This window comes from Callithrix jacchus, chromosome 9 (genome assembly GCF_049354715.1).
Source record: "Callithrix jacchus isolate 240 chromosome 9, calJac240_pri, whole genome shotgun sequence".
Taxonomy (NCBI): domain Eukaryota; kingdom Metazoa; phylum Chordata; class Mammalia; order Primates; family Cebidae; genus Callithrix; species Callithrix jacchus.
The window spans coordinates 127,566,745-127,590,372 of NC_133510.1; the positions used below are offsets into that span (position 1 = coordinate 127,566,745).

The 23,628-nt window shown below is 60.1% G+C and overlaps 1 protein-coding gene across 50 annotated transcripts in view; it reads right to left on the minus strand.

Annotated features, from left to right (window-relative positions):
* NCOR2 (nuclear receptor corepressor 2) overlaps positions 1–23,628 on the minus strand; it is a 240,317-nt gene that overhangs the window by 56,648 nt on the left and 160,041 nt on the right. For 29 of the 50 annotated variants that reach the window (XM_078337682.1, XM_078337684.1, XM_078337690.1 and 26 more), the window contains 4 exons: positions 18,248–18,375; positions 16,111–16,283; positions 13,759–13,821; positions 1,490–1,632 (listed from right to left, as the gene is read on the minus strand). In XM_078337682.1, coding sequence (XP_078193808.1) covers positions 1,490–1,632; positions 13,759–13,821; positions 16,111–16,283; positions 18,248–18,375 — 507 coding nt within the window. Of the gene's footprint in view, positions 1–1,489; positions 1,633–4,418; positions 5,067–13,758; positions 13,822–16,110; positions 16,284–18,247; positions 18,376–23,628 lie in introns of those variants that run through there. The other 21 variants (XM_078337700.1, XM_078337706.1, XM_078337701.1 and 18 more) reach the window with 2 other exon arrangements.

Consider the following 23,628-nt stretch of genomic DNA (forward strand, 5'->3'; position numbering starts at 1 on the left):
CCCAGGCTGCTCTGTCGTGGGCCGTCTTTGCCATAAGGGACCTCAGCTGGTGTTAGGGACAAGGTCCCCACATTCAGCCTGATGCGGAGCCTTCCTCCACACCCAACCAGGAGGCCTGGAGCATCCAGAAGAGGGGGCTGCCTGACGCCCCGAACTCTGGGGACGAATCCTAGCGGCCGCTGCGGAGGGCACGCAGGGCACTGCTTAACTGGAAGTGACGGGGAGGGACCTCCCTGAGGACAGAGGGTGGATCTCAGCCCCGACCATAGGGCCGTGGGACAGTGCCCCCTCGGTACCGGGGCCACCAGCGGCCGTGCGCACACATGACGCACTAAGAACCCACTCGTGAGGGTGAAAGAACGACCTTAAATTCTGCATAGTTCTCAGGCAGAGTTCAAACGGGGCGAGGCTATACCTGGCCCTCCCACCGCATGCCGTGTGACCTCACAGCCTGCTCACCCTCTCTGGGCCTCGGAAGGTTGCATGGAGGAGCAATTCGGCATGGCCTGCCTGGAACACGCTGCACACACTTTACACCCAGGCACAAGGCAGCCCGATGTCATGGTTGGGGGCACAGGGGTCAGTCCTGGGGGAGGGGAGCTTTGCAACCCCTCCCTTGTGCTTCTGTATCGATGGGGAAACGCGCCTAGTGATGAAGAGCGTCGGTGCTGATCTCACAGCTGTGGGTTCGAATCCCAATTCAGTTGTATATGAGCCTGGCTAAGCCTCAGTTTCCCCAGATCTAAAATGGAGACAATACTTGGCAAGTGCGTCAAAGAGGGAGAAAGCAGGGAGCAAGGGAAGGAGACAGGGAGAGAAGGAGGGATGGAGGGAAGAAGGGAGGGAAAGCAGCAGAGGTCTCCCCGCAAATGCTCCTCAATTCCCAGAAACAGCTGTGGAAGAAGCGACGGCTCCTCAGAGACCATTTACACGCCCGGTGAGGCGAGCCTGCGCCTCTGTGCTCCTGGAGGAGGGGCGTCTCAGCCTCCAGGCCTGCCTCAAGCCCTCCAGGACACAGGGCTCAGCGGTCCACTCTCCGAGCCCCAGACCTGTCCTTTCCCCCTACATGGCAGCCCTAAAGCTGTGAGGTCAAATGGGGCGGGGGAGCTGCTTGCTCAGGGACCATCTGCCTCCGGGTCCTCATTCCAATGCACTGACAGCCCAAATTCCTGGCTGAGTCAGTCTGGTCCAGCGCGCTCCTTCCCCCACGCCCTGAGCTGGGGCTGAGGGCCCCCAGAGGTGTCTGTCTGAGCAGAGTGGGTGGTGGAGGGCAGCCTGGTCCGTCTTGTCTCCCAGAGGGACACTCACAGCAGCATCGTCGCCTGCAGCCCTCTCAGGGCACTCCTGGGCTTGAACCCCGAGAAGCAGAATCCTAACGAAGCAGCGTAACAGCCCCTCCCGGCCCATGCCTCCCAGGATGCAGAGACGTCTCCTGGGGCGCTCCGGGCTCCTCCCCAGGCCCTGGGAAGCGGGGCACGGCTGGACTCACCATCTTCAGCTTGTGCTGCTGCAGGATCTCATCCAGGTTCTGCCTCTTCTTGTAGTTGAAGTAGAAGTTCTTACACTGGGACACGGTCTTGGAGCCCACCATCCGGGCGATGGCCGACCAGTTTCGGCCGTGTTCCAGGAGGCCTGTCGCGGGAGAGGAGGGGTGAGGGGAGGGTGCTGAGACGGCCGGGCCCAGCAGCCAGGGGGACCTGCGTCCACGGCCTGGGGGGCAAACGGGGCCTGGAGCAGAAACCCGGCCTGATGCTCCCTGCTCAGGCCCAGGACCTCTGGAAGAAGAGACAGTGATGGACCCATGTCCCCTGGAGGGGAAGATACCAGAGGGTAGCAGGGCTGGCCTCTAGGGTCTGGTTTCTCAGTCACTTGACTCCAGGCCAGGATACACGGGAAAGGCCTGGCCTGGAGGAGCCAAGAGTGACAGGTGAAGCCCCACCGAGGCCACCGTGCAGGAGGCTGGGGCCAGAGGGCTGTGAATGTCCTGCACAGCCCCTGCCCAGGCCCCACCTCTCATCCTCCCCCAAGCTGAGCGGGAGGGCCCAGCCGCCGTGACCCAGCCCTGACACTCGCTCACAGCTGCAGGCGAGGCCTCGGGAGACGGGCTGTTTTCCGGCCACACCGGCCCAGAGAAAGGAGGGGATGTGATGCGCAGGGGATGGGAGGGTGGAGGTCAGGGTCGGGGTGCCTGGGACCACCGCCTCCAGGCCCAGGTCAACTGGGTACCTCCAGGACCAAGCTCCCTAAGGCCACCTAAAGCCCACTTGGGACTCGGGGCCCAGCAGGCCTGGCTGAGCAGCTGGAATTTGCCCCCAAACTCCAACCCACACTGCCAAGAGGTTCTCCCCACCTCACGGACCTCCTGCTGTAGGAAGAGAGCCTCCAGGAATCAGTGGGACAAGTTCCTCCATCCCCAGGACTCGGGCCGGAGCTGCATGCTGCCCCCCAGGTTCTACCTTCAAGGCCATAAAACCAGGCTCAGCAGAAATACGGCCCCTGCTGCACTGGCTGCGCCCGGGAAGCCGAGCCCCGGTCCCGGCCCATCTGCCCTGGAGCTGCCGAACACCCAGGCACAGGCACCGGCCAGCAGCTCTATATTTACGCTTGTGCCTCCAGCGGCGTGACCTTGTGTGGCCCAGCCAGCCTGTGCAGGTAGGGCCTGCCCACCTTCCCAGGGCTGTGGGAGAGACAGGGAGCGCTCCTGACCTCGGGGGACTGTGCAGCAACACGGTGCCCCTCCAGGGCAGCAGGCCCCAAGGCTGACTCGAGGAGCTGGGGATGTCACAGCCTCTCTGGGCTAGAGCTACACTTGTAAGGACTCTAATGAAAGATTTCCCATCACGAAGTTTTCGACCATTTTCCTTGAATTAAATCAAGCTGCAAGCCAAGCTCCGGCTAAAATTGGGCAGGGGTTGGGAGCTGAGGGGCAGCTGTCTGTGTTGGTATTTTCTGTCATTCATTCATTCATTCATCCACCCACCCACCCACCCATCCATCCATGCATCCACGCACACATGCATGCGCCAGCCGCCTGCCTGCTCCACACAAGGCTCTAACGCAAATAAAACATCAGCACATCACCCCGTGGCATGGCCGAGTGACACACAGAGTTTGCAAAGCCCTTCAAAGACTTGGTTCCCTCTCATCCTTGCTGTCATGGCTGTGACCATTTTCCCATCCCCAGGAACAGGGGAATCTTGGTTCAGAGGGTCCCCCTAACTCACCCAAGCTCAGAGGACCGGCGAAGGGGGCAACGCGGGCGTGGGGCCCCACACTTCCTGCCCTCTGGGTTCTCTGGCCCCCATGGCGTGGGGGTGGCACTGACTGACAGGCCACCTGCTCGCCTGCGGCAGCCCTGGGAGCCACATGGCCCCACGGCCCGCTCCTCAGGGTCCCTCAAGGACAGGCACAGAAGGGGAGGCCAGAGGGTGGGATCAAGTGGCACCGGCCCCTGACCTTTCCCTCTGCCCGCGCCAGCAGCAGCTGCCACTTCCAGAACCTGGCGGATGGGGCCGTGCGTTTATTTATATTTCCCCAGCCGGGGCCAAGAGAGCCCAAGCAAACACGAGGGCCAAAGGGATCACAGGCCCGGAGCCCGGGTGGGAGCGGGTGGGAGGGGTGTGGTGGGGTGGGCATGCAGAGCCAGGGGGTGGGGTGACGATGCTGGGGAGGTTGGCATTTCCAAACTCAGTCAATAAATGAGGAGGTGGCTGGGAGCCTGGCTGGGGCTTGGGGACCCTAAGTAACTCTGGTCAAGAGGGCAGTGGGAGTGGGTTGAGGGCAGAGGAGAGGGGATAAAAGTGGGGGTGGGGGTCACCCAGCCCTTCCTGAAAACATGAACCTCCCAAACGAGCGCTGGCAGAGTCACCCGGGCACCTGGCCAGAGCTCGCAGCAGTCTCGGCTGGCCCTTCTGCTCTCCAGCCTCAGTTTCCTTAACTGCCAGGTGAGGGGCCAGAGTGGGTGTCCCATTAGCACCGGCCAGGGCCTCAGGGTAGGGGCGGGCTGGCACTGGCTTCCTCTGGTTCCTGTTGTGGGAAGCCCAGGCAGGTATCGGGCACAGGGAGGACTTCCCAGCCCCCTGGGTCCTGGAGCCCACCCTGCCAGACCCAGCTTGAAGCTCCCGGCCACCTGGAGACCCCCTGTGCACACACCATCACAGACCCACCTTCCCAGGCACAGATCCAGGCCCTCCCCCTGCTTCCAGGACAGCCTCAGCCCAGCAGGGAGAAAGAGGCGGGGGCACCAGGGAAAGGGTGGGCTGAGACCCCCATCCACTCCAGGACCCAGGAACTCCAACTCCCCAGCTCCCCAGCTGCCCAGCTGCCCAGCTGCCCAGCCTCAAATCCCTGACGGCCACGTCTCAGTATCTGTCCCTGCACCACAGCCCCCCATCCCCTCCCCAGGGCGACTCACTCACATCCTCTCATCTGCGTCTCCCCCTCGGCCAAGTGTTCCGGAAACATAGGGCTGGGAAGATGCCCCGGGGAGCAGGCCCAGGGAAGTGGACCGGCAGGCTGGGCAGCCGCGGCCGGCTCTGTGAGGCTCCTGGCTGGCGTCTGCTGGCGGCTCAGCTCTGCCTCACATCCTTCTCCGTCCCACGGTGAGGGAGGGAGGGAGGGAGGGAGCAAGGGAGGGAGGGAGGGAGGGAGGGAGGGAGGGAGGGACAAGGGCGGGTGGAGGCTGGCTGGAGAGGGGAGGGAGGAAGCTCCGTGCAAGCCTGCCAGCCTGTGGTGGCCCGAGGCTACTCCAGCGGCCGCTGCCACCTCTGATGCCGTCCCCAAGCCGCTGTGGGTGCACAAGGTGCCCTTCCCCGAGGGTGATAGGTGGCGGGAAGTTGTCACTGGGGCATGTGGGGCACCCCTGGGCCAGGCATCACTGGAGCACAGCATGCACAGCTCCTCTGGTACCAACGTGTCCAGCACAGCAGCAGTGCCAGCCAGAAGCCCACAGACCCCCAGGCTGGGCAAAACTCAAGGACCCAGACTCAGCAGGGCAGCCGTGTCCCCTGCAGCCAAGCTCAGCTCTGATCTTCCTGTTGCCTGACCCAACGAGACGCAGCAGGACTGAATGTGACCTCCAGACGGAGGCTCGCGGGGGCGGGCGGGCGGGCAGGCGGGGGAGCGTGGCAGAGGCCCAGGTTCAGAAGGGGCGGGCCAACTTGGCACCGGCTCCCCTCCCTCTCTCCCCATCCGCGGCGGTGGCGGCGTCAGCAGTGGTAAGAACAGATGAGGGTTCCAGAAAAACAGAGCTCCTCCACCCCCGGCAGACGGGGAGCAGCTTCTTCCGCCGTCACTCCCCCGTCCCTCACCCCCATCCCTCCTCCGTCCCCCCATCCTCTGAGCTAGTTCCACCTGAGCTCTGCCCCCTGCCTGGCCTGATGCTGCCAAGGCCTACGGAGCCCTCCATGGGGGGCTATGGGTGGGCAGGGCTGGCCCTGAATTCTGGGGGAAGCCTCTGTAAGGAGCTGGTTGGGCAGGTCTGGCCTCCAATTTTGGGGGGAGCTTCTGTGGGGGACTGTGTGTGGGCAGGTGTGGCCTCGAATTCTGGGGCGAGCCTCTGGGGGGCGGCTGGGTGGGCAGCGCTGGCCTCGCTTTCCAGGCCCCTGGGATTTGAGGAGCGTCTTCAAGGGGCACACAAGACCTTCAGTCATTTAGGGGAGGGGGAAGGGCTTGGGGATTTGGGGTCCCCAAGGGGCCCTCTGCTGCTGGAGAGTCTTGTGAACACAGCTGCCTGTTTCGTCCTCCTCTGAGAGCCCCTGTGGCCGTGAAGAAACACTTTCAGAAATGTCCAGGAACCTCCCAGGAGGTTGAAAGTTAACTGAGCTGAACTTTGGAGCCTAGATTCAGGTCACGACCGACTTCCCTGACTCTGGGATCACTCACCTGCTTTTCCGATTAACCCCCAGCCCTTCCATTCTGCCCCTGAAAACCTGGGGAGCAGAAGGCGCCTCTGGAATGTCCTTGCACTCCCAGCCCTCGTCCTGGGGTGCGACAGCAGGAGAGGGCAACAAATCTCAACCCTGGCATCAGGGATCTAGGCCTCTCCACCTGAGCCCTGCCCTCCACCCTCTGTAGGGGAGGCTTCGGTGTGCTTTTAAGGATGCCAACCCTCATCACATCGTTCCTCTGCTTAAAATCTTCCAGTGACCACCAGAAGCTATTGGAATAAAATCCAAAGGCCCTAGCATGGCCCAGGAGACTCTTATGGAGCCGGCTCCGTGCACTCGCCCCGCCTCTCCCTGGGTCACTCGCTGGTGCCCCAGGGTCTTTGCACCAGCTGCTCTGGCCGCCTCCATGGCTTCCTCACGGATGTGCCTCGGTCCTCCCTCTGGTCTTGGCTCAAGGGACAGCTCCTCAGAGAAGCCTTCCTTGCCCACCCCTCCATCCCAGGGTTTCATCATCTCCATAGCTGTTACTGCCTCTGAAATTAGCTCCTTCATTCCGCTTCGTTCATCGGTAGGTGTCTGGGACCTGCTGGGCACCCTGGGCATCTTTGCTACCTGTTTGGATCCCCTGTAAGGAGCTTGCAAAGGAAGAGGGGCCTGTGGGTTTAGTCGTGCAGAGGTCCCCAACCTTCCCAAGAGGCTGGGGTGTCCCCCTTTACACACAGGCACACGCCCCCCAAACTGTGCCAGGGCCGAGAGAGCAGATTCTGCCACCATGCCCTGTGGTCTGGATTCCCCGACCCCACTTCTAATTTCTAAGGAAGAAGTTTCGTTCTGAAGAGTCAGGAGGCAGGAACTAGGAAGTGAAATTGACCAAGACAGGAAGTCCAGCCAGGAGGTCTGAGTCACAGGCGCAGAACAGAGAGCCAGGCACAAGGGCCCAGTGGCCACAGGAGTGGGTGCTTGGGGCTCCACTCGGCTACTGCTGCTCTGAGCACCCATGGGGCAGTGTCCCATGTGCTATCTGGGGGCCAGTGATGAGCTGTTCTCATTGCGGGCTGGGACTCAGCCTCCTTGGCTCAGGTGCTCCGGCCCCCAGGGAGGCCCAGCCCCTGCTCAGATGTCCCCAAGCTACTTTTTTCCAAGGGTCTGCAGACCTACACCAGCAGCCAGGACGCTGAGAGCACTACATGACCGTGGGTACCACACCACCCCCCACCTGCACCTGGGGATGCCACAGCCCTTCTCTCTGGAAGTCAGCCCCCGCCCTGGAAAGAAAGACACTGGCTCTCCCCACCCCAGCCAGTCCCCTCCAGCCTTGACGTTTCTTGCCTCTTCCATGAAGATTCACAGGTGGCAAGCCAGAGGGGTGCATCGACCACCGCCCTGCCCACCACCTACCATTCTCCCTGAGAAACTCAACATGTTCTGCCCAAAACCCTATCAAAGTTGGGAGAAAAATAACCACAGTTGTCTTGGGCCTGAGTCATGCCACTTCCTCATTTCGGAAACGCCAAGCCCCACAGTGGGGAGCTGCGTTCCGCAGGGACGGTGCCTCCCTGTTGACACCCTGACAGGCTGGGCACCTCCTGCATGTCGCGTCGGGACTTCCCAAACTCCTGTCGTCCTGAACTCCCGTCACAATGACGGCTGGGTAACATCACACCTGGACGTGGCCCTCCCCGCTCTCTTCTCCCGTCTATTCTGTCAGAATCAGCCTTGCTATCTGCTTCAGCAATCATACCCGTAAATCACAGGTACGACGTGAAGCAGCTACGTCTTCTCCAGCTCTCAAAAAAAACCCAGATTCATTAAGATGAAACAAAGTCACCTGAGTAGGATCAGGTGCTGTCTCGCCTACCATTTCTGGAAGTGCCACCTTACACCTTTCAATGTCACGTTTTCCTACAGAGCAGAGCACAGTGGGAAGCCAGCCCCGGGGGTCAGCCTGCCCCAGGCCCCACATCCACCGAGGTGTGCTGGGTGAGCCCCGGCTCTCCCTCAGGCCTTAGGTCTCCTCCTGTGCAAAGCAGAAGTCGTGTGTATTTGTGCATGAGTGCACACACGCGTGGGGGGCCTGCCTCGCTCGTGAGCGTCAGCCGCACCTCGTGACGACAGGCATCATTACCGCCGCATCAGCCGCCAGGTGCTTTCCCTGAGCCAGGAGCCATGTGGATGCGGACTCGTGGGTCTCCCCTGGGAGGAAAGCGGGGCTGGTCGAGGCCTGACCTCAGCTTCAGGGGTGCTGACGGGAGCAAGAGTGTGATCCAGACCCTGCCCCTGTGTCTGGCTGTACCCCAAGTTCCTGCAGAAACCTCAACTTTCTCCTCCTTCCAAACCATCGCCATAGGCTGTTTGAGCCCCAGACACACATCCTCCCGAGTGCTTTATCTCCAGACCACACGTGGTGACAGTCCCCCAGACTCGAGCTTCGAGGTGCCACACCATCCCTCCCTGGTTTACTGCCCCTCCTCAGGGTGTTGCCTCCTGCTCGGCCCTGGTGGACAGCTGCACCAGAAAGCAGCAGGCAAACCCAAACCCAGAGCAGCAGCCTGCCGGCCCTCCCAGCCCACTGGAAGCTTCTGGGTAGGCAGGCATGCAGCCACTCCTCTCATGGGGGCCTATGGTGGGCATAGCCCAAGGCCTTCCCAGTGGACACGTCGTGGACGAGGTCCTGTTCCTCCAGGCTCCGGGGCTGGGGGCTCACCCCCCACCCCAGGCCTTAGACGCTTCATCCATAAAAGCCCGTTAGGCACAGCACTAGGCAAGGTGGCTCGAGTTACTGGGGGAGACCTCTGGGGTCTGCTCGGGCTCACTGGGAGCCGCCAGGGCCTGGTCTCACATGTCCTCCCACTGTGGGCTGCTCCCTAGAGGCCGGGAAGGACTGGCGGCCCAGAGGCGGGCAGAGCCCATTCCTGGTCCAGAATGGTGTGACGATGGTGTGACCAGGAGCCTCCTTACCCCTCCACAACAGGTTCTCTGCCCACCAGAGAAGAGAGCTGGGGCCCGGAGGAGCTGCCAGCAGAGCCTCAGGCCTCTTGCAGAGCTGGGTTGGGCCTCCAAGCCAGACCAGGCTGACCTTTCCCAGGGGAACGGAGTCCCTCATCCCAGCCCCGCTCCAGCCCTGCCCCTCCCTCCCCTCGTGGCACCGGGCCCGAGGGCAGGCGGCCAGGTCCCCAGGGCTGCCGGGTTCCTGGGGAAGCTGCCTCCTGAACATGCTCAGTCCCCAGGCAGCATGAGCTCCAGGTCAGGCAGCCACAAGAAGAGAAGACGCTCACCTGCCCCAGAGACCCTGCAGCCATCATGTCCCCAGCCCCTCCCCAGAGGCCTCCCACGCTGTTCAATAATAGCTAAACCCCACCCCACACTGGCAAGGCCAGGCTCCCGGTGGCCCCTCTACCTTCTGGGCTCCCACCGCTTCTCCCAGGGCCACCCTGCCCCTAGCACGGGCATTGCGCCTTTCTGCCTTTGCTGTCTCATCGACAGCTTGGTCCACAGACTAACCCGTTCAGTACTCACACCAACCCCATTCCTACCCTGCAAGTAGAGGACCTAGGTTCAAATCCCAGCTCTACCACTTCACAGCTGTGTGAGCCCAGGCTGCTCACTAAGCCTTTCTGGGCCTGGGTTTCCTCATTTGAGTAACAGGGGTAATAACAGCACCTGCTTCCTCGTCAGGTTGGTGGAGATGAAGTGACTTCATACACAGTCTCCAGCAGTGCCGGCACCCAGGATGGGCTCCGGGGTGTGATTTGGGGACACTCACCGCTTTTCCATGCTCTGGTGTCAGCCCCTTCCTCAGGGAGCCCTCTGACCGGTGGCCCCAGCACCAGGGAAGTTCCTCCAACTGTCCCCGTGCATTTGCTTGGCAGGTGACATACCTCCGACCCCCATCCCTGGGGTGAACAAAGAGGTGGCAGGGGGCTGAGGCTATGGGGTGCAGGTACCTACTGGGGGTCAGACTCTGCAGGAGGCAGAGCTGGGACCCAAACCTATGGAGCAGGGTCCGGAGACCGTGCCCTGAGCGGAGGGCCTGCCACTCTGAGTGCCTACTGTATACCAAGGACTGTACCTACATGGCCTGCTCTATCTTTAAGCGCCCCTGGGAGGTAATATAACTGCTTCATCTGAGAGAAAGAGGGAAACTGAGGGCGAAACAGATGTGCAGGCCAAGGTCAGGGGGCTAAGCAGCTGCTTGTAGCTACAAAGGACTGGGGAGGCCGGTATGTGCCAGGCAGCATTGCCCTCAGCTGTTCTGTGTACTTTCACCAAAACTCCAAGAAGATGGGTGTGCTGAGCTGGAGAGTGTCACCCAAACATTTCATGTCCCCCAGAACATATGAATGTGACCTTATTTGGAAAAAGGATGCTTGCAGATGTGATCAAGTCAACGTGAGGTCATACTGGATTGGGGGGGTCCTTGTAAGAAGAGGGAAATGTGGACAGAGGCACACGGAGAAAGCCACACGAAGATTAAGGCAGAGCTTGGAGTGACGCAGTCACCGGCCAAGTTCCACCAAGGCTGCCAGCAGGCACCAGGGGCTATAGGAGGCAAGGCAGGCTCCCCACCAGGGCCTCTGGAGGGAATGCGGCCTCTCGGATGCCTTGAACTTGGACTTCTGACCTCCAGAACAGTGAGAGAATACATTTATTTTAAGACCCTTCACCATGGCGGCCACAGTAAACACACAATGGGGGCTCCTTGCCTCCTGCTGTACAGATGAAGAAACTGAGGCACAGAGAGGTTGGCTGTCTTGCCTGAGGTCACACAGCTGGAACATCCAGGGGCTGAGACCTGGCTTCTCCCTGGGCACAGGTCTCTCTGCCACCCATCCTCCAGGGCCAGGCTGCTAGCGTCTTCCAGAAGCTTCTGGCAGGCTGGGGTCTGAGGGCCCTGGGGAAACCTGGCTGCCCATCTGCCCAGGCTCCCCAAGGGAGGGGTAGGGGCTGATCATTCCTGAGTGCCCCTGCCCACACAGGGTGAGGCACTATGCCCCTGCAATGATGGGCAAAGGATGGGTGGAGACCACCTGCCTCAGGCAAAGCCACTTTTCCAGTCCCTTTTCCTAACTCTGGATTTTCTGGGCAGGGGGCTCCAGAACGTTCCTAGCTTCTCCACCCTGACACATTATGGAGGAGTTGCTGGGGGCACATGCCCCAACCCTGCTCCCTGCTGCCTCTGCCTGTAACATATAGCCATTAGCAGCCACCCTGAGTGGTCATTGTCCAGATTGCTGTAATTCATGGCAGACGAGCACGCCGCTGCTCACGGCATTATTACAAATGTCACTGAGCAGGGCCTCCACGCGCATGGCCCCCAGGGGACTCACTGCGTCTCCACGGGCAGGACCCAGATGAGCTCACTGTCATCACTGAGGACCCAACCTTGAGACGGTGGGACACAGGCTCTTCTCCGCCGGTGAGTCATCCCCGGCTGTCCTCCCAGCCTCCGGATCTGCCCTTCCATAAGGCAGAGAGGGCAGGCGCCGTCTCCCAGTTCTCGGGCAAGGGGAGGTTCACCGGTAACAGGGGTGGTGACAACAGGAGACAGGAGAGTGGATAGAGGCAGTAGGACTCTAACTGGTCATTGAGGGGCATCCACGCAGAGTCCTCCAATGGGGGGCTGCTCTGGGCGACCTCCCAGCAAATGGGCTAAGCTCCCAAGGACTCACGTGTGATTAAAAATCTCATACAATTCTACACAAATGCTCACAGCAGCACTATTCACCACAGCCACACGGAAACGACCCGCATGCCCCCAGAGATGAACGACTGACAAAATGTGGTCCTCTCGGGTGATGGAATATTATTGAGCCGTACAAAGCTCCTCAGAGGAGCCCCAGACCCATCACGCTCCGAGAAAGGGGCCAGACACAGAAGGCCACTCTCCGTAGGATTCCATTCATTGAAAACGCCTGGAGCAGCCAGGTCCGCAGAGGCAGGGAGTGCATTAGTGGCGGCCAGGGGTGGCTGGCTGGGGCGGGGCCTGGGAGGGGCTGCTAATAGGTGTGGGATTTCCATCTGGGGTGAGAAAAAGCGCTGGAGCTAGACGGCGGTGTGGGTACGGGCTGCACACGATGCAGATGCACTTATCACCACTGAGATGTTCCCTTCTCAGTGGTTAGAATGGCATGCTTCATGTTATGTGTATCATACCAAATTAAATGGAGGCGGGGAATCTCACAATTTCAGTAAAGCTTCTTCTGCAGCCTATAGTGAAATACACACCAGAAACCACCAAGTGGAGGTTAAAGACAGAAAAACAACAAGGTGGCATGTCTGGGGGCTGAAAGCAGCCCAGGCCCTGCCAGCTGGAGACAGTGCCCAGGCCCCGTTGGCACACCTCTCCCTCACCACACACAGAGCCCGGCCCGCAACAGCAGCAGGCAGCCCTCCTTCCTGGGTGCTGAGAGGGTCCCTCTGGGTCCCGGCCCACCCCAGCCTGTGGGGTGGAGGGCAGAGTGCCCCCGGAGGAGCTCTGAGGGGAAGGGCAGGGGCTGCGGGGGTCTTCTCGGCAACCCCCCCGCGACTACAGTGGAGGGTAGGGCTGGGTCCAGGAGCCGCGTGGTCCAGACTGTTCTCAGACACACCTGCCCTTCTGTGCCCAGAGTGCTCGCTAGAAAAGCCCTTTGTTCCCTCCGTAAGTCACGACCTGGAGCTCTCTGCACAATGAAACTACACGTCACAGATGGCCACGACTCCAGCAGGGCCACGGGACCAAGAACGGGCGGGGGCGGTGGTGGGGGCGGGGGGGCGGCTCAGGCCTGCTCCTGGCCCCACGCACCAGCTCTGGAACCCGTGGCACTCCTTGGCCTCTGCTCCCTGGCTCCTTATCCGCAAACAGGGACACAACAGGACAGGAGCAGGCCCTCCCTCTCATAGCCAGGGCGTAGATAACGGAGAGTGAGCGTGCACCGTGGGAGTCAGGTGCCGCCCCGGCCTCAGCAGTGCTGCCAGCAACACCCTTGCCCCGACAGTCCCGGCCCCAGGCAAGGGTGAGGGAGGGGGGATTCGCTGCCACCCAGCTCACCCTAGGCCCTCACCCAGGTTATCTGATTCCGCACAGCCAACCTGGATACCTCTCCCACTTAACAGACAGGCAAACCGAGGCCCAGAGACAGGTCACGGTGCTGGGAAGCACAAGACTTGGCCAGGAGTTGGCACAGCTGAGAGGGGCCCTGGCTCAGGAGGCGCTGGACCCCAGCCCCGCCACACTGCACATCGCAAGTCCACCTGCAAACTGGGAATGGCTTCTGCTGTCAGCACCAATGCCTGCTGGCTCCCTGCCATGTGAGCCACTCCCACAATTGTCCCCAACAGCCCGGGTGTCCCCATCCACTCTGGGATATGTCACCCAGACTGGGATGCTCAAATCAGACACCGGTTCCCAAAGCCCCAGCACCCCTGAGCTCAGGGTAGGGACTTTGGGGCTCTGCCTCAGGGCTGGACGAACGCCCTACAGGTCTCCTTGACCCCAGGACTCTACCCAGATAACCGCCAGCAAGCTCTGCCTGTCATGAGTCACCCAGGTGTGCTGCCGCTGCTCTGCCCCCAAGGCCAAGAGGGGCTGGCCACAGAGGTCACCCAGAAGCCAGTCGCTGGCTACACACACCGCACCAGCTGCGGCTCTCTGAGCTGTGGCCCCAAGTCACAAAGACAAGCCTGACAGTGCAGCTGCACGGACCCATTTTCTGGAGGATAAAACTGAGGCGCCAGGGTGACCAACCTGAGAACAGCCCAGAACCAGAGCCTCACCAGAGGCCTCACCGCAGCCTGTGGTTCAAGGCCAAACGTGTCAACATCCGCCCCAGCCCACGAGCTTCAGGCACTCTGGGTGCAAAGCAAGGAGGCTGAAAGCTGCCCACATCCTCACCTTTCTTGGCTGTTTCCATTTCTTCTTCGGTCCAGCGAGAACTCTCGTTCAGCTCCATGGAGGCTGAAAAGGAAGACACCAGCTGATTGGCAGGAGCCGAGAAAGGAGGCACTTTGCCTTCTGGACTTTTCTCTTTCTCCTTTGAGCCAGGGAGGGAGTGGACCAGGCCTTAACAGTGTCACCCCATGGCTCTCAACCCCATGGGAAGGTCACGTTTCAGGCGCCCCTCCCCAGCCAGTACCCACGGTGGCGTCTAACTCCTGAGCCCTTATGCTGGGCAGCCGGGGCTGAGTCCGGCAGTCCCGCGTGCTGCTGGTCGGGGCCAACCTCCACACAAGCCACTGAGGTCGCAGCACCAGCAAACACCTCATTTTACAGATGGGGAAACTGAGGCAGTCAAGGGCCTTGACCATGATTGCTTTTGTCTGCATGTTGCTGGGAAGCGGGTCACCTGGTGACTTGGTGACAGTGGGACATAAGCTTCAGATGGGCCCGGACCTTGTCTGCCCAAGGACCCTCTTGGAGCCCAGCTCTTCCATTACTGTGAGGCTGTCCCGTCCCTGCAGGACACTTAGCAGCCCCGGACTCTGCACAGTGGCTGTCAGTGGCTGCCTCTGACTGTGGCAATCAAAACTGTTCATGGACATCGCCAGGCGCCCCCCAGCGGGGAGTAAAATCACCCTCGGTGGAGAAGCCCTGCTCCAGAGGGCAATTTTCACATTCCCCAGTCACCCAGTGTGAGGAGGGGCTTTTGCTGTTATTGGGAAGGGACACCGCCTGGCCTTGGGGTCAGCCGGAGGCGGCCGCATCTCTGCTGTGGCTCTGTTTTTGGGTGGGTCCGCTGAGCTCCCCTGGATATGAGCCCTGGTCCTTCCTTTCCAGTTGCTTAAGATCTGTGAGGGGTGGGTGCGAGGGACGTCAGCTTCATGGACTCACTGCCTGAAACTGCACCAGGCAGAGTGTGTGTCCAATCGAGGCTGGCTGAGGACTGCAGGAAGCTTCCAGTAGGAAAGGGGAAAGGGCCCCCACCCCCATGGGCAGCCCCATCACCCTTGACAGGCCAGAGACACCCCAGCCTCCCCCATCTCTGCAGCCCCAGCTGGGCCTCTTCAGGACCTCATCGATGCTCCCATTGCTCCCCACGGGACCCCTAGAGGAAGCCTATGGAAGCCAGGGGTGCCAGGTGCTGGAAGAACAGTGGAAGGCCCAGGAATGTGTTTTCCACCCTGCAGCCAAGCCCCCACCATCAACCTTGGGTCTGAGAGGACTATCCCCAGAGATCAAGCAGGAAGAACACCCTTCGACCCTGGGCCTCCAAGTACACTGCCACCAAGGGGCAGCTGGAAAATGCCTACAGGAGCTGCACAGGCTCTATGGCCAATGGGGCTGAGTTAGAAACCCAGCAACACTGAGATTTTCAGAGAGGCAACGTTCCCTTTCTGAGACTCGAGTGGCCCATTTATGAAACAGGTCCACACTACCTCCCATGGGAAGAAGAGAAAAGTGCGTGACCCGGACCCCAGTGGGAGGCAGTGGGGGTCTGTGGGAGATGAAGCGCCATCTTTGTCAACTCCACACTCAGGATGAGCCCTGGCAGGTGGGGCCCCTGGGTGAGTTCCCACAGTGGCTGGAGGGCTGGAACCTAATAGCGCAACGAAGTAGAGACAACAGACGCACACTGCTGCCCCCTGTGGCAAATCTTGAGAACTGCTACTCACATCGTCTTATTTTTTTCCACTTTCTGGGAGGGCAGTGAGGGATGAGCGGCCTTCTCAACAAAAGGGGAAACTGAGGCCCACAGAAGTGAAGGTGCAAACCCAGACACCTACCAGAGCGGAGGCTGGGTGGGGACAAATAGAGCCCATGACATTCTAAGACGGGGTGGTGGTTACTCAGCTCCCAAAGGCTGCCTCGTGGAAACCTGGGCCAAGTGTGGCCCGATTTCCTGCTTTAAAAACAACCAAAAACTCCAGAATTGCTCATTGGGATTCTTATGTGACATCTCCTTGCTCTGAAATCACCGTGGTTGAAGCCACTGAGCTATTCCTACAGCCCAGGCACTGTTCTAGGTACTTCTCACTAGCAAGTGACTACAGCTCTCCCTCGATATTCAGAGGTAACCACCGATTTCTCCCACTGAGAACGTGAGGACACAGAGGCACAGAGAAGTTCGGGAATTCACTCTAGGCCACACAGCACATCCAGTAGGTAACGCTGGGATTTGACCCCAACCACGACTTCCGCCAACCCCTCGGCCTGCTGCCAATCAACCCAAACTGCACGAAACTCTTATGCGAGTGCAACCCGCCGTGTCTCCAGCCGCCCACACTCACGTCCCTGGCCCCCGCTCACCCAGCTCGGCGCTCTGCTGGGGGGTGACGGCCTCCTCGCTGTTGGCCTCATTAGCCATTGAGCGGGTGATGCGGCCTTTGCGTCTCCCCTGGCTGTTGGCGGTTTTGCGGCCTTTGGAGGCCACGGCCTCCTTCTCGTCGTTGTCCTCCCCTGAGGTGTCGTCCGTCTTCTCCCTGCAGGCCAGAGAGGGGAGACAGGATGGTTTCACCTGAGCCAGGAAATCAAACAGCCATGGGAGGAGACCGTTTCTTTAGCGGGATCTGCAATGGCTGCCAGCAGTGGCACTAAGGGACTCTAGGAAAGAAGGGAGAGGGCTGGGGTGAGGCTGCCCGGGGCGGTCTGCAGGGGCTCTCCGTTCACCAGAAGTGGGAGTACAGCCGGCAGTACAACGCCATGCTATTTATCAAAAGGGAGTTGTGGCTGGGCGTGGTGGCTCACACCTGTAATCTCAGCACTTTGGGAAGCCAAACTGGGAGGATCGCTTGAGCCCAGGTGTTTAAGACCAGCCTGGGCAACATAGCAAGACCCCATCTCTACAAAAGAAAAAAATCAGAAAATTAGCCAGGTGTGGCGGTATATGCCGATGGTCCCAGCTGCTTGGGAGGCTAAGGCAGGAGGATCGCTTGAGCCTGGGAGGTCAAGGCTGCAGTGAGCCGTGACTGTACCACTGCACTCCAGCCTGGGTGACAGAACAAGACCCTGTCTCAAAAAAAAAAGGGGGGGGGTAAGGCGTGTAACCTGGGCTACCCACTACTTAATTCAGCACTAAGGCCATGTGGACAGGCAGTTACACGGCTGGCTATTTTATGCCCCAAATGGGAGGTACTGGGTTCTTCTGGGATGGTGGCCATCTGCAAGACCATTTTATGCACCAAAGAGAGAGATACGAACTGTCTTCAAGACTGGTGAACTAAAGGGGAGTGTGGGCTGGTAGCAATCTACAAGGTCATTTTATTCGCCACAGAGGAGTTGTTTCCAGAGGGGCTCTGTAACAGACAATCTGTTGGCCTTCAGTATGTTATTTATTTATTTATTTGAGACGGAGTTTCGCTCTTGTTACCCAGGCTGGAGTGCAATGGCGCGATCTTGGCTCACTGCAACCTCCGCCTCCTGGGTTCAGGCAATTCTCCTGCCTCAGCCTCCTGAGTAGCTGGGATTACAGGCACGTGCCACTATGCCCAGCTAATTTTTTGTATTTTTAGTAGAGACGGGGTTTCACCATGTTGACCAGGATGGTCTCGATTTCTTGACCTCGTGATCCACCCGCCTCGGCCTCTCAAAGTGCTGGGATTACAGGCTTGAGCCACCGCGCCCGGCTTGGCCTTCAGTATTATCAAGGGCTGAGGCGCCTGAGGCGTCGCAGGAGGAAACCCTCTTGATGGTTTCATGCAGGCCCAGCCAAGGTGTGTGGGGGTACACGTGACCTCGATACCGAGCTTGACTGCGGGCAGCTCAGATGGATCACCTCCACCTTCCCATTCATCTTCCTGAAAGGCCCTTGCTGGAAGCGTCTGGGAGACGGGGATGAGGAAGCCAGATGTTCTCTGCAGCCAAATTCCTGAGCCCATCACAGGTACCTGGCGCTAAGTCGCGCCGCCCCCCTTTCTCCAGCTGGCTGTTCTCCCGCAGCCCCTGGCAGGCACGGAGGCTGTCACGGCCCCCGCAGCGAGGCTGTGCCTTGATCTGCAAGAACTCACACTGCCATCGATAATTCTAAAGGTGAGAGCAGCCGCCTGCACACCCAGTCCTTCCAGGAGTGCCTCTGATCCCCCCTTCCCCCTCCCTGGCGCCTCAGGAGGTGAAGAGCGGGAGGCGGCGGGAGGCAGAGAGTTCCAAAGTCATTGCCTGGATTTATTAGCTCAGGAGTAGAGCTCAAATGAGCTATCAGTCTCTAAAGTCTCTAGAGGGTTGGAAGAAGAAAGGGAGGGCGGAGGAGAGGGGGGTGCAGGGAGGAGGAGGAGAGCAATGGGCGGGCTTCCGGAGGGGGGTTGTCAGGGACAGAAGAGCAGAAAGGCCTCCCCCTGCTCACAGGCAATGGGTGGATGCCTCACCCATGTCTACAAAGGGTCTCCCAGACCCATGTGCCACTGGGGTCTGTCAGGGGCTGGGACCTGCCAGGGACAGCGGGCTGCCTTACTTGAGGTCTTCCTTGTCGTTTTCCACCTCTGGCTTCTCCTCCTCCTTCTCCACCTCCTTTTCCTTCTCCTTCTCATCTTTCTCCTCCTGGCTGCTGCGGGGCATGGGCGGCGGCTGCTGCTGCTGCTGCTATCAGACCCCAGGGAGGGCAGCGGGGAGACAGGAGGGAAGAAAACTGTGAGCAGGTGAATCTCTGCACCTGGGCTCAGCCTGAGCAGGGGGAGGAGGGAAACCCGTGGAGTCTGCCCAGAAGACGCCATAACAACCGGGAAGCCAGGCCCCGCTGGCATGAGCAGGGGAGAGGCACGGCCTGGGGTCCTGCCAGAGTGGGGCCTGGGAAGGGGGAGTTGGGTGAGGAGCAGGAAGCACTGGTGTCAGAAGCACTGGCTTCAGTTCCTGCCTTTTCCACACAGTGGCTGTGTGAGCTTGGATGAGGGTCTTAACCTCTCTGTGCCAACTCCTTCGCCTTGACAGCCGGGGTATTCAGCATGCCTGTGCCTCAGCCTCAGGCTGTGAGGCTGAGATGAGAGAATCTTCACCATGCCCACATCTGAGTCTAGCCCAGATATTTAAGAGGGGCAGAAGCAAACTGGGCCCGAGCGAGGTGCCCTGGTGAGCCTCCGCAGGGGCACCTGAGCATCTGGGAAACTGGGGACAGCTTAGCCCTGCCCCTCACGATTAGCCCTGCCCCCAACAGAGCTGAGGCCACCTCTCTAAGCCTCAGTCTCCAAGTCTGTAGAACGGGGAGGTGGGGGGATGCCCCTGCTTCTCCCGAGCCCAGGAAGGCCCCAGGCCTGCGTGGAGGTGGCTGCTCCTACTTCCTGGCCCCGTCTCCCTCACATGCTGGCCCCCCAGGGGGACAGAGCAAGCCCAATTCACAGAGTGGATCAGAGAGGCTCAGAGCCACGCCAGCCTCCTCACTTGGGCCTGGCCCAGTCACTCTGGGCCTCCGCCCCTCCCTTTACCCAGAGGAGGGCGTGTGAGCTCCTCCCAGCAGGGCCTCCCAATTTCCTTTCCTCCACCTGATTTCTTTGAAAGCACACACTGATTTTCGTGGACACCCCAAGGTCCTCCCTGCAGGCAGCTGCCAAACCAGACCATCTTTGCATCCCCCTGAGCCAAGTGAAATGCTAGAAATAAATAAACCCCAGAGCCTTTTCATGTGTCGCACGGGCACAGTCACACTAACGCTTCAAACCAGGGAGAAGGAACTCCAAGCAGATGAAAGAGGAGGGGCTGGGGGGGTGACAGAGACCCCTTCTCTCGCGTTTCCTTCCTGCCAGGAACAGCCACCTGCCCCGCACATAACACCTCTTTTCATTTAAAATGGGGCCGAGCATGGGGCAGAAAAGCAGAGCAAGGGTCTGACTGCTGCTGGCACCCATGGGCTCTGAGGCTGCTGCTGGGTCCAGAGCAGAGCCTCAGGCCTGCCTCTGCCTCTCTTCCCCAGGAACCCCTCGCCAGTGAGTTCTGTAAGAGGAGCCAGGAAGGGGCGGAGTGGCCCAACTTGAACAGAACCCTCAGCCCCCAGGTTGCTGCTGATTCAACAACAGGTGCCCGGTGTCCTGGGACCAGCCTGTTCTCCGTCTCTTGACTTCAAACTCTCGAAGTGAACCTTTAAACAGCCAGCAGGTGAAGACTCTTTTGGAGGTGGAGGCTGGGGCAGGGAGGGTTTTTGGTTTGTTCCTACACAGCGGCCTTTCTGTCCACTTTTGCCTGACATGGGCAGAGCGGGGACCCAGGGAGGGAGGAGTGATGTGGCTGGCTGGGGGTGGGCATCCTGCCCACTGGGCTGCCCAGGATGAATGCCGTCCCCCTGGGTCAGGCATATAGCCCAGGGCCAGAGTCTGGGCAGGGCTGGGGCTTTCGAATCACAGGGAGCTTGCTGTCTCCTGAGACCACACTCAGCGACGTCTGTGCTGAGAACCCCCTACCTGGGCTGCGGCGTCCCTCCCGATGGATGGGAGCAGCGGCCACGGAGCCTCCCTCCCAGAGCACCTGTCCATCAGCCCTGGATCTAGGCTGGTGGGGGCTCCATGACGCCCTGGGGCCTCACCCATGGACCCACAAAGAGGCTAGGTCTGTCCTGACATGGTCAGTAAATGCAGCTTCACGCCCACCAGGCTGCAGGCAGGGGCCAGGCGGGAAAGGGGTGCATCTGGGCCTGGCCCTGAGCTTCGAGCCTTCCGCACTGCAGCCCTCCTCTGAGTCCTCAGAAAAGCTCCAGGAAGGAAGAGGCCAGTGCAGAGGAGGAAACTCCCACCGACCCCCGAGAGCGGACTAGGTGCCCAGCACTGTGCTGTCCCAGACCCCCGAGAGCGGACTAGGTGCCCAGCACTGTGCTGTCCCAGACCCCCGAGAGCGGACTAGGTGCCCAGCACTGTGCTGTCCCAGACCCCCGAGAGCGGACTAGGTGCCCAGCACTGTGCTGTCCCAGACCCCCGAGAGCGGACTAGGTGCCCAGCACTGTGCTGTCCCAGACCCCCGAGAGCGGACTAGGTGCCCAGCACTGTGCTGTCCCAGACCCCCGAGAGCGGACTAGGTGCCCAGCACTGTGCTGTCCCAGACCCCCGAGAGCGGACTAGGTGCCCAGCACTGTGCTGTCCGTTTTATATGGACCGGCTCCGGCCCTTCTAAAGTCCTGATGGAGATGAAAACAGCGTTAAGAGTGACATGGAGGGACGTCACCGGGGTGACCCAGTCCCTGCAACGTGCCAAGTGCTTTACAACACTATCCTGTCAGCACCGTCAGCCACCCTCGGAAACAGGAGAGCAGCGATCACTGCTCCTATTCTGCAGAGGAGGAAACGGGCTCAGAGAGGCAAAGCTTCAAGGTTTTGGAGCAAAGAAGGCTGACAGCCCAGAGTGTGGGGGATGTGACTCTGCTCTTCCCAAAGCCCCAGCCGAGTCTCGGCCAACCCCTGGCCAGGACCTAGGGAGCGAGTTCTGCAGACTGCCCCACCTGCCCCGTCTACCTATCCTACCCGCCTCCCATTCAGAGTCTCCGAGCCCCGCCAGGGCCTGCCCACAGCCCAGTGGTCATCCCCATGTTCCTCATCAGGATTACTCATGGTGCCACGTGGCTGGCTCTGTCCCCCGTGGTCTCCCCTACCCACCCACCTGTCCATCTTACAGAAGAGGAAACTGATGCACAGAGAAGGTGGCGATGAAGCTGATGAACGGCAGGGCAGGGACTCAAGCCTGCTGCCCTGTCCCGGTCTCCTCTGCACCCATCCCCAGCAGTCTCCCGCCAGCACCCCGGGTCAGAGTCCTCCAAGCCCATGCCATCTCGGGAAAGGTCAGAAGTCCTGATCTGCACTAGATCCTGGTAACCATTTCCATCCTTTTCCCACCAGGACTGCAATCCTCCTCCTCCCTGACTGTTAACCAGCCCCCAGGGCAGGGGCGCCTCCCACCCTCCCCCTCTGGTTGGAGTGAGTACAGCAACACCCACTGGCACAGGGCCTCCCAGGCCGCCCTGAAGCCAAGGCCTAGAGCCCTGGGCACAGGTTCCTCACTTCCCCTGGCCTAAACATCTCCTGTGGGAGAGGCGTCCCCACAGCCCAAGCTGAGTGAGGCCAGTGGAGGAGGCTGAAAGGAGAAGTACCCGAGCAGCCCCGGCCTTAAAATCCACTTTCTAGTGGGACAGACCCCCACGGCTTCAGGATGAACATCTGCCGGGCCTCGCCGCCGTTACCTGAGAGGCCGAGGGAGGGACTGACTGAGGGCTGCTCACAGTCGCTGCTGGGAGGTTATGCAGGGAGGCCCCTGCTCACAACTCCCCGAGGAGCTGGAGGGACCCAGCAGCAAGCTCAGGCCCCAAAACTGGCTATGCTTTACGGCAGCAAGTGCAACGGCAGACACTGCCCAGGCTGGGCTGCTGGGTCTTGGGCCTGCCCACAGCGGCAGAACTGCACCTGCCAGCTTCCCAGGCCACGGAGGACCATGGGTCTCAAGGTTCCATGACAATGGCTTCACACTCAGATCATGTGGGGAGCCCTGCAAAGTCCTGATGTGCAGGCCACACCCCCAACCAATGACATCCGAATCTCTGGGCTGAGATCCAGGTATGTTAAATTCCAGGGCATCCCGACAGGCAGCCAAGTTTGAGAACCGGTGCTTTACTAGGGACTGGCAAACGTTTTCTGTAAGGACCAGAGGATAAATATGCAGTCTCTGTTACCCTCTCCTCAACTCTGCCACTGTCCTGTGAAAGCAGCCCATAGGTCAACAAAAGGGCATGGCTGTGTGCCAATAAATCTTTATTGACAAAAGCAGGTGGTGGGCTGGATTTGGCCTGCGGGCTTTCGTCAGAGCATCACACCTGGAGGTGCACACACATCCCCTGCCAATTCCCGCTCGGTGGGTCTGGGGTGGGGCCTGGGTCTCTGCATTTCTAACCGGCACCAGAAGAAGCTGCCACTGCTGGCAGATTATGCAGGGAGAGGGAGGCCCCAGCTCACAACTCCCCCAGGAGCAAGCAGCAGGACACGCCTGTGGGCACCTTTCCCTGGGCGTGTGGGCCTGGGAGAAGAGGAATCAGAAAGCACTAGAAGCCAGCTCCACTATCTCAGTGGACCCTGAGCACATCTAGAAGGCTGCCTCTGCCTTTCAGATGTGCCACTGGCCAGGCTGACGGTGGGCTTGTGCCCTGAGCATGGTCAGAAACATCCCCCCAAACCACAGCACAATCCTCTGACGAACCCTACCAGGTCCATGGTTAGCCAGAGCCACTGGACCAAAGCCCCTAGGGACGCCTGCCCCCGGATCTGGACACTGAACCTGTAGCCCTGAGCCTGCTGGACAAGCAGCGTGAGCCTGGGCCTGTGCGGAAGCCCCAGACCGGGGGCTGTGCAGAAAACATCTTAATAAAAACAACGCTGGCTCGCTGAGTGCATCTGATGAGGCTTCTTCTCCTTATCACTTCCTACCCATTAGTTATTTCAATCCTCCCTACAACTAGTATCATCCCAGTTTTATGGATGAGAACGCAAAGACACAGAGAGGTTAAGTAGTTTGCCGAATGTCACACAGCATTTCCTAGCAAGATCCTACAGCCAGGTGCCCTACCTCCGCCCTGGGCTGGGGGTCACAGCCTCCTCCCTATGCCCATTTAAGCCAAATGATGCCACAGCCTGAATTTTTCCTTCCACCAGCATGCCCTGAACCCCTAAGTGAGACACCAGCCACTGAAAGATGTGGCCCCCAGCTGTACGGAGCTTGCACTTACGTTGACAAAAAGAGGCCAGATGGAGGCGCCACTGATGAGACCACCTTCAAAAGGCACATGCATGGTGCAGGCGAGGCAGCCAGGTGTCCTGAACCGCAGGGCAAGGAAGGGGCTTTGGTGGAGCAGGAGGCCTCTGAGCCAAGTCTCCAAAG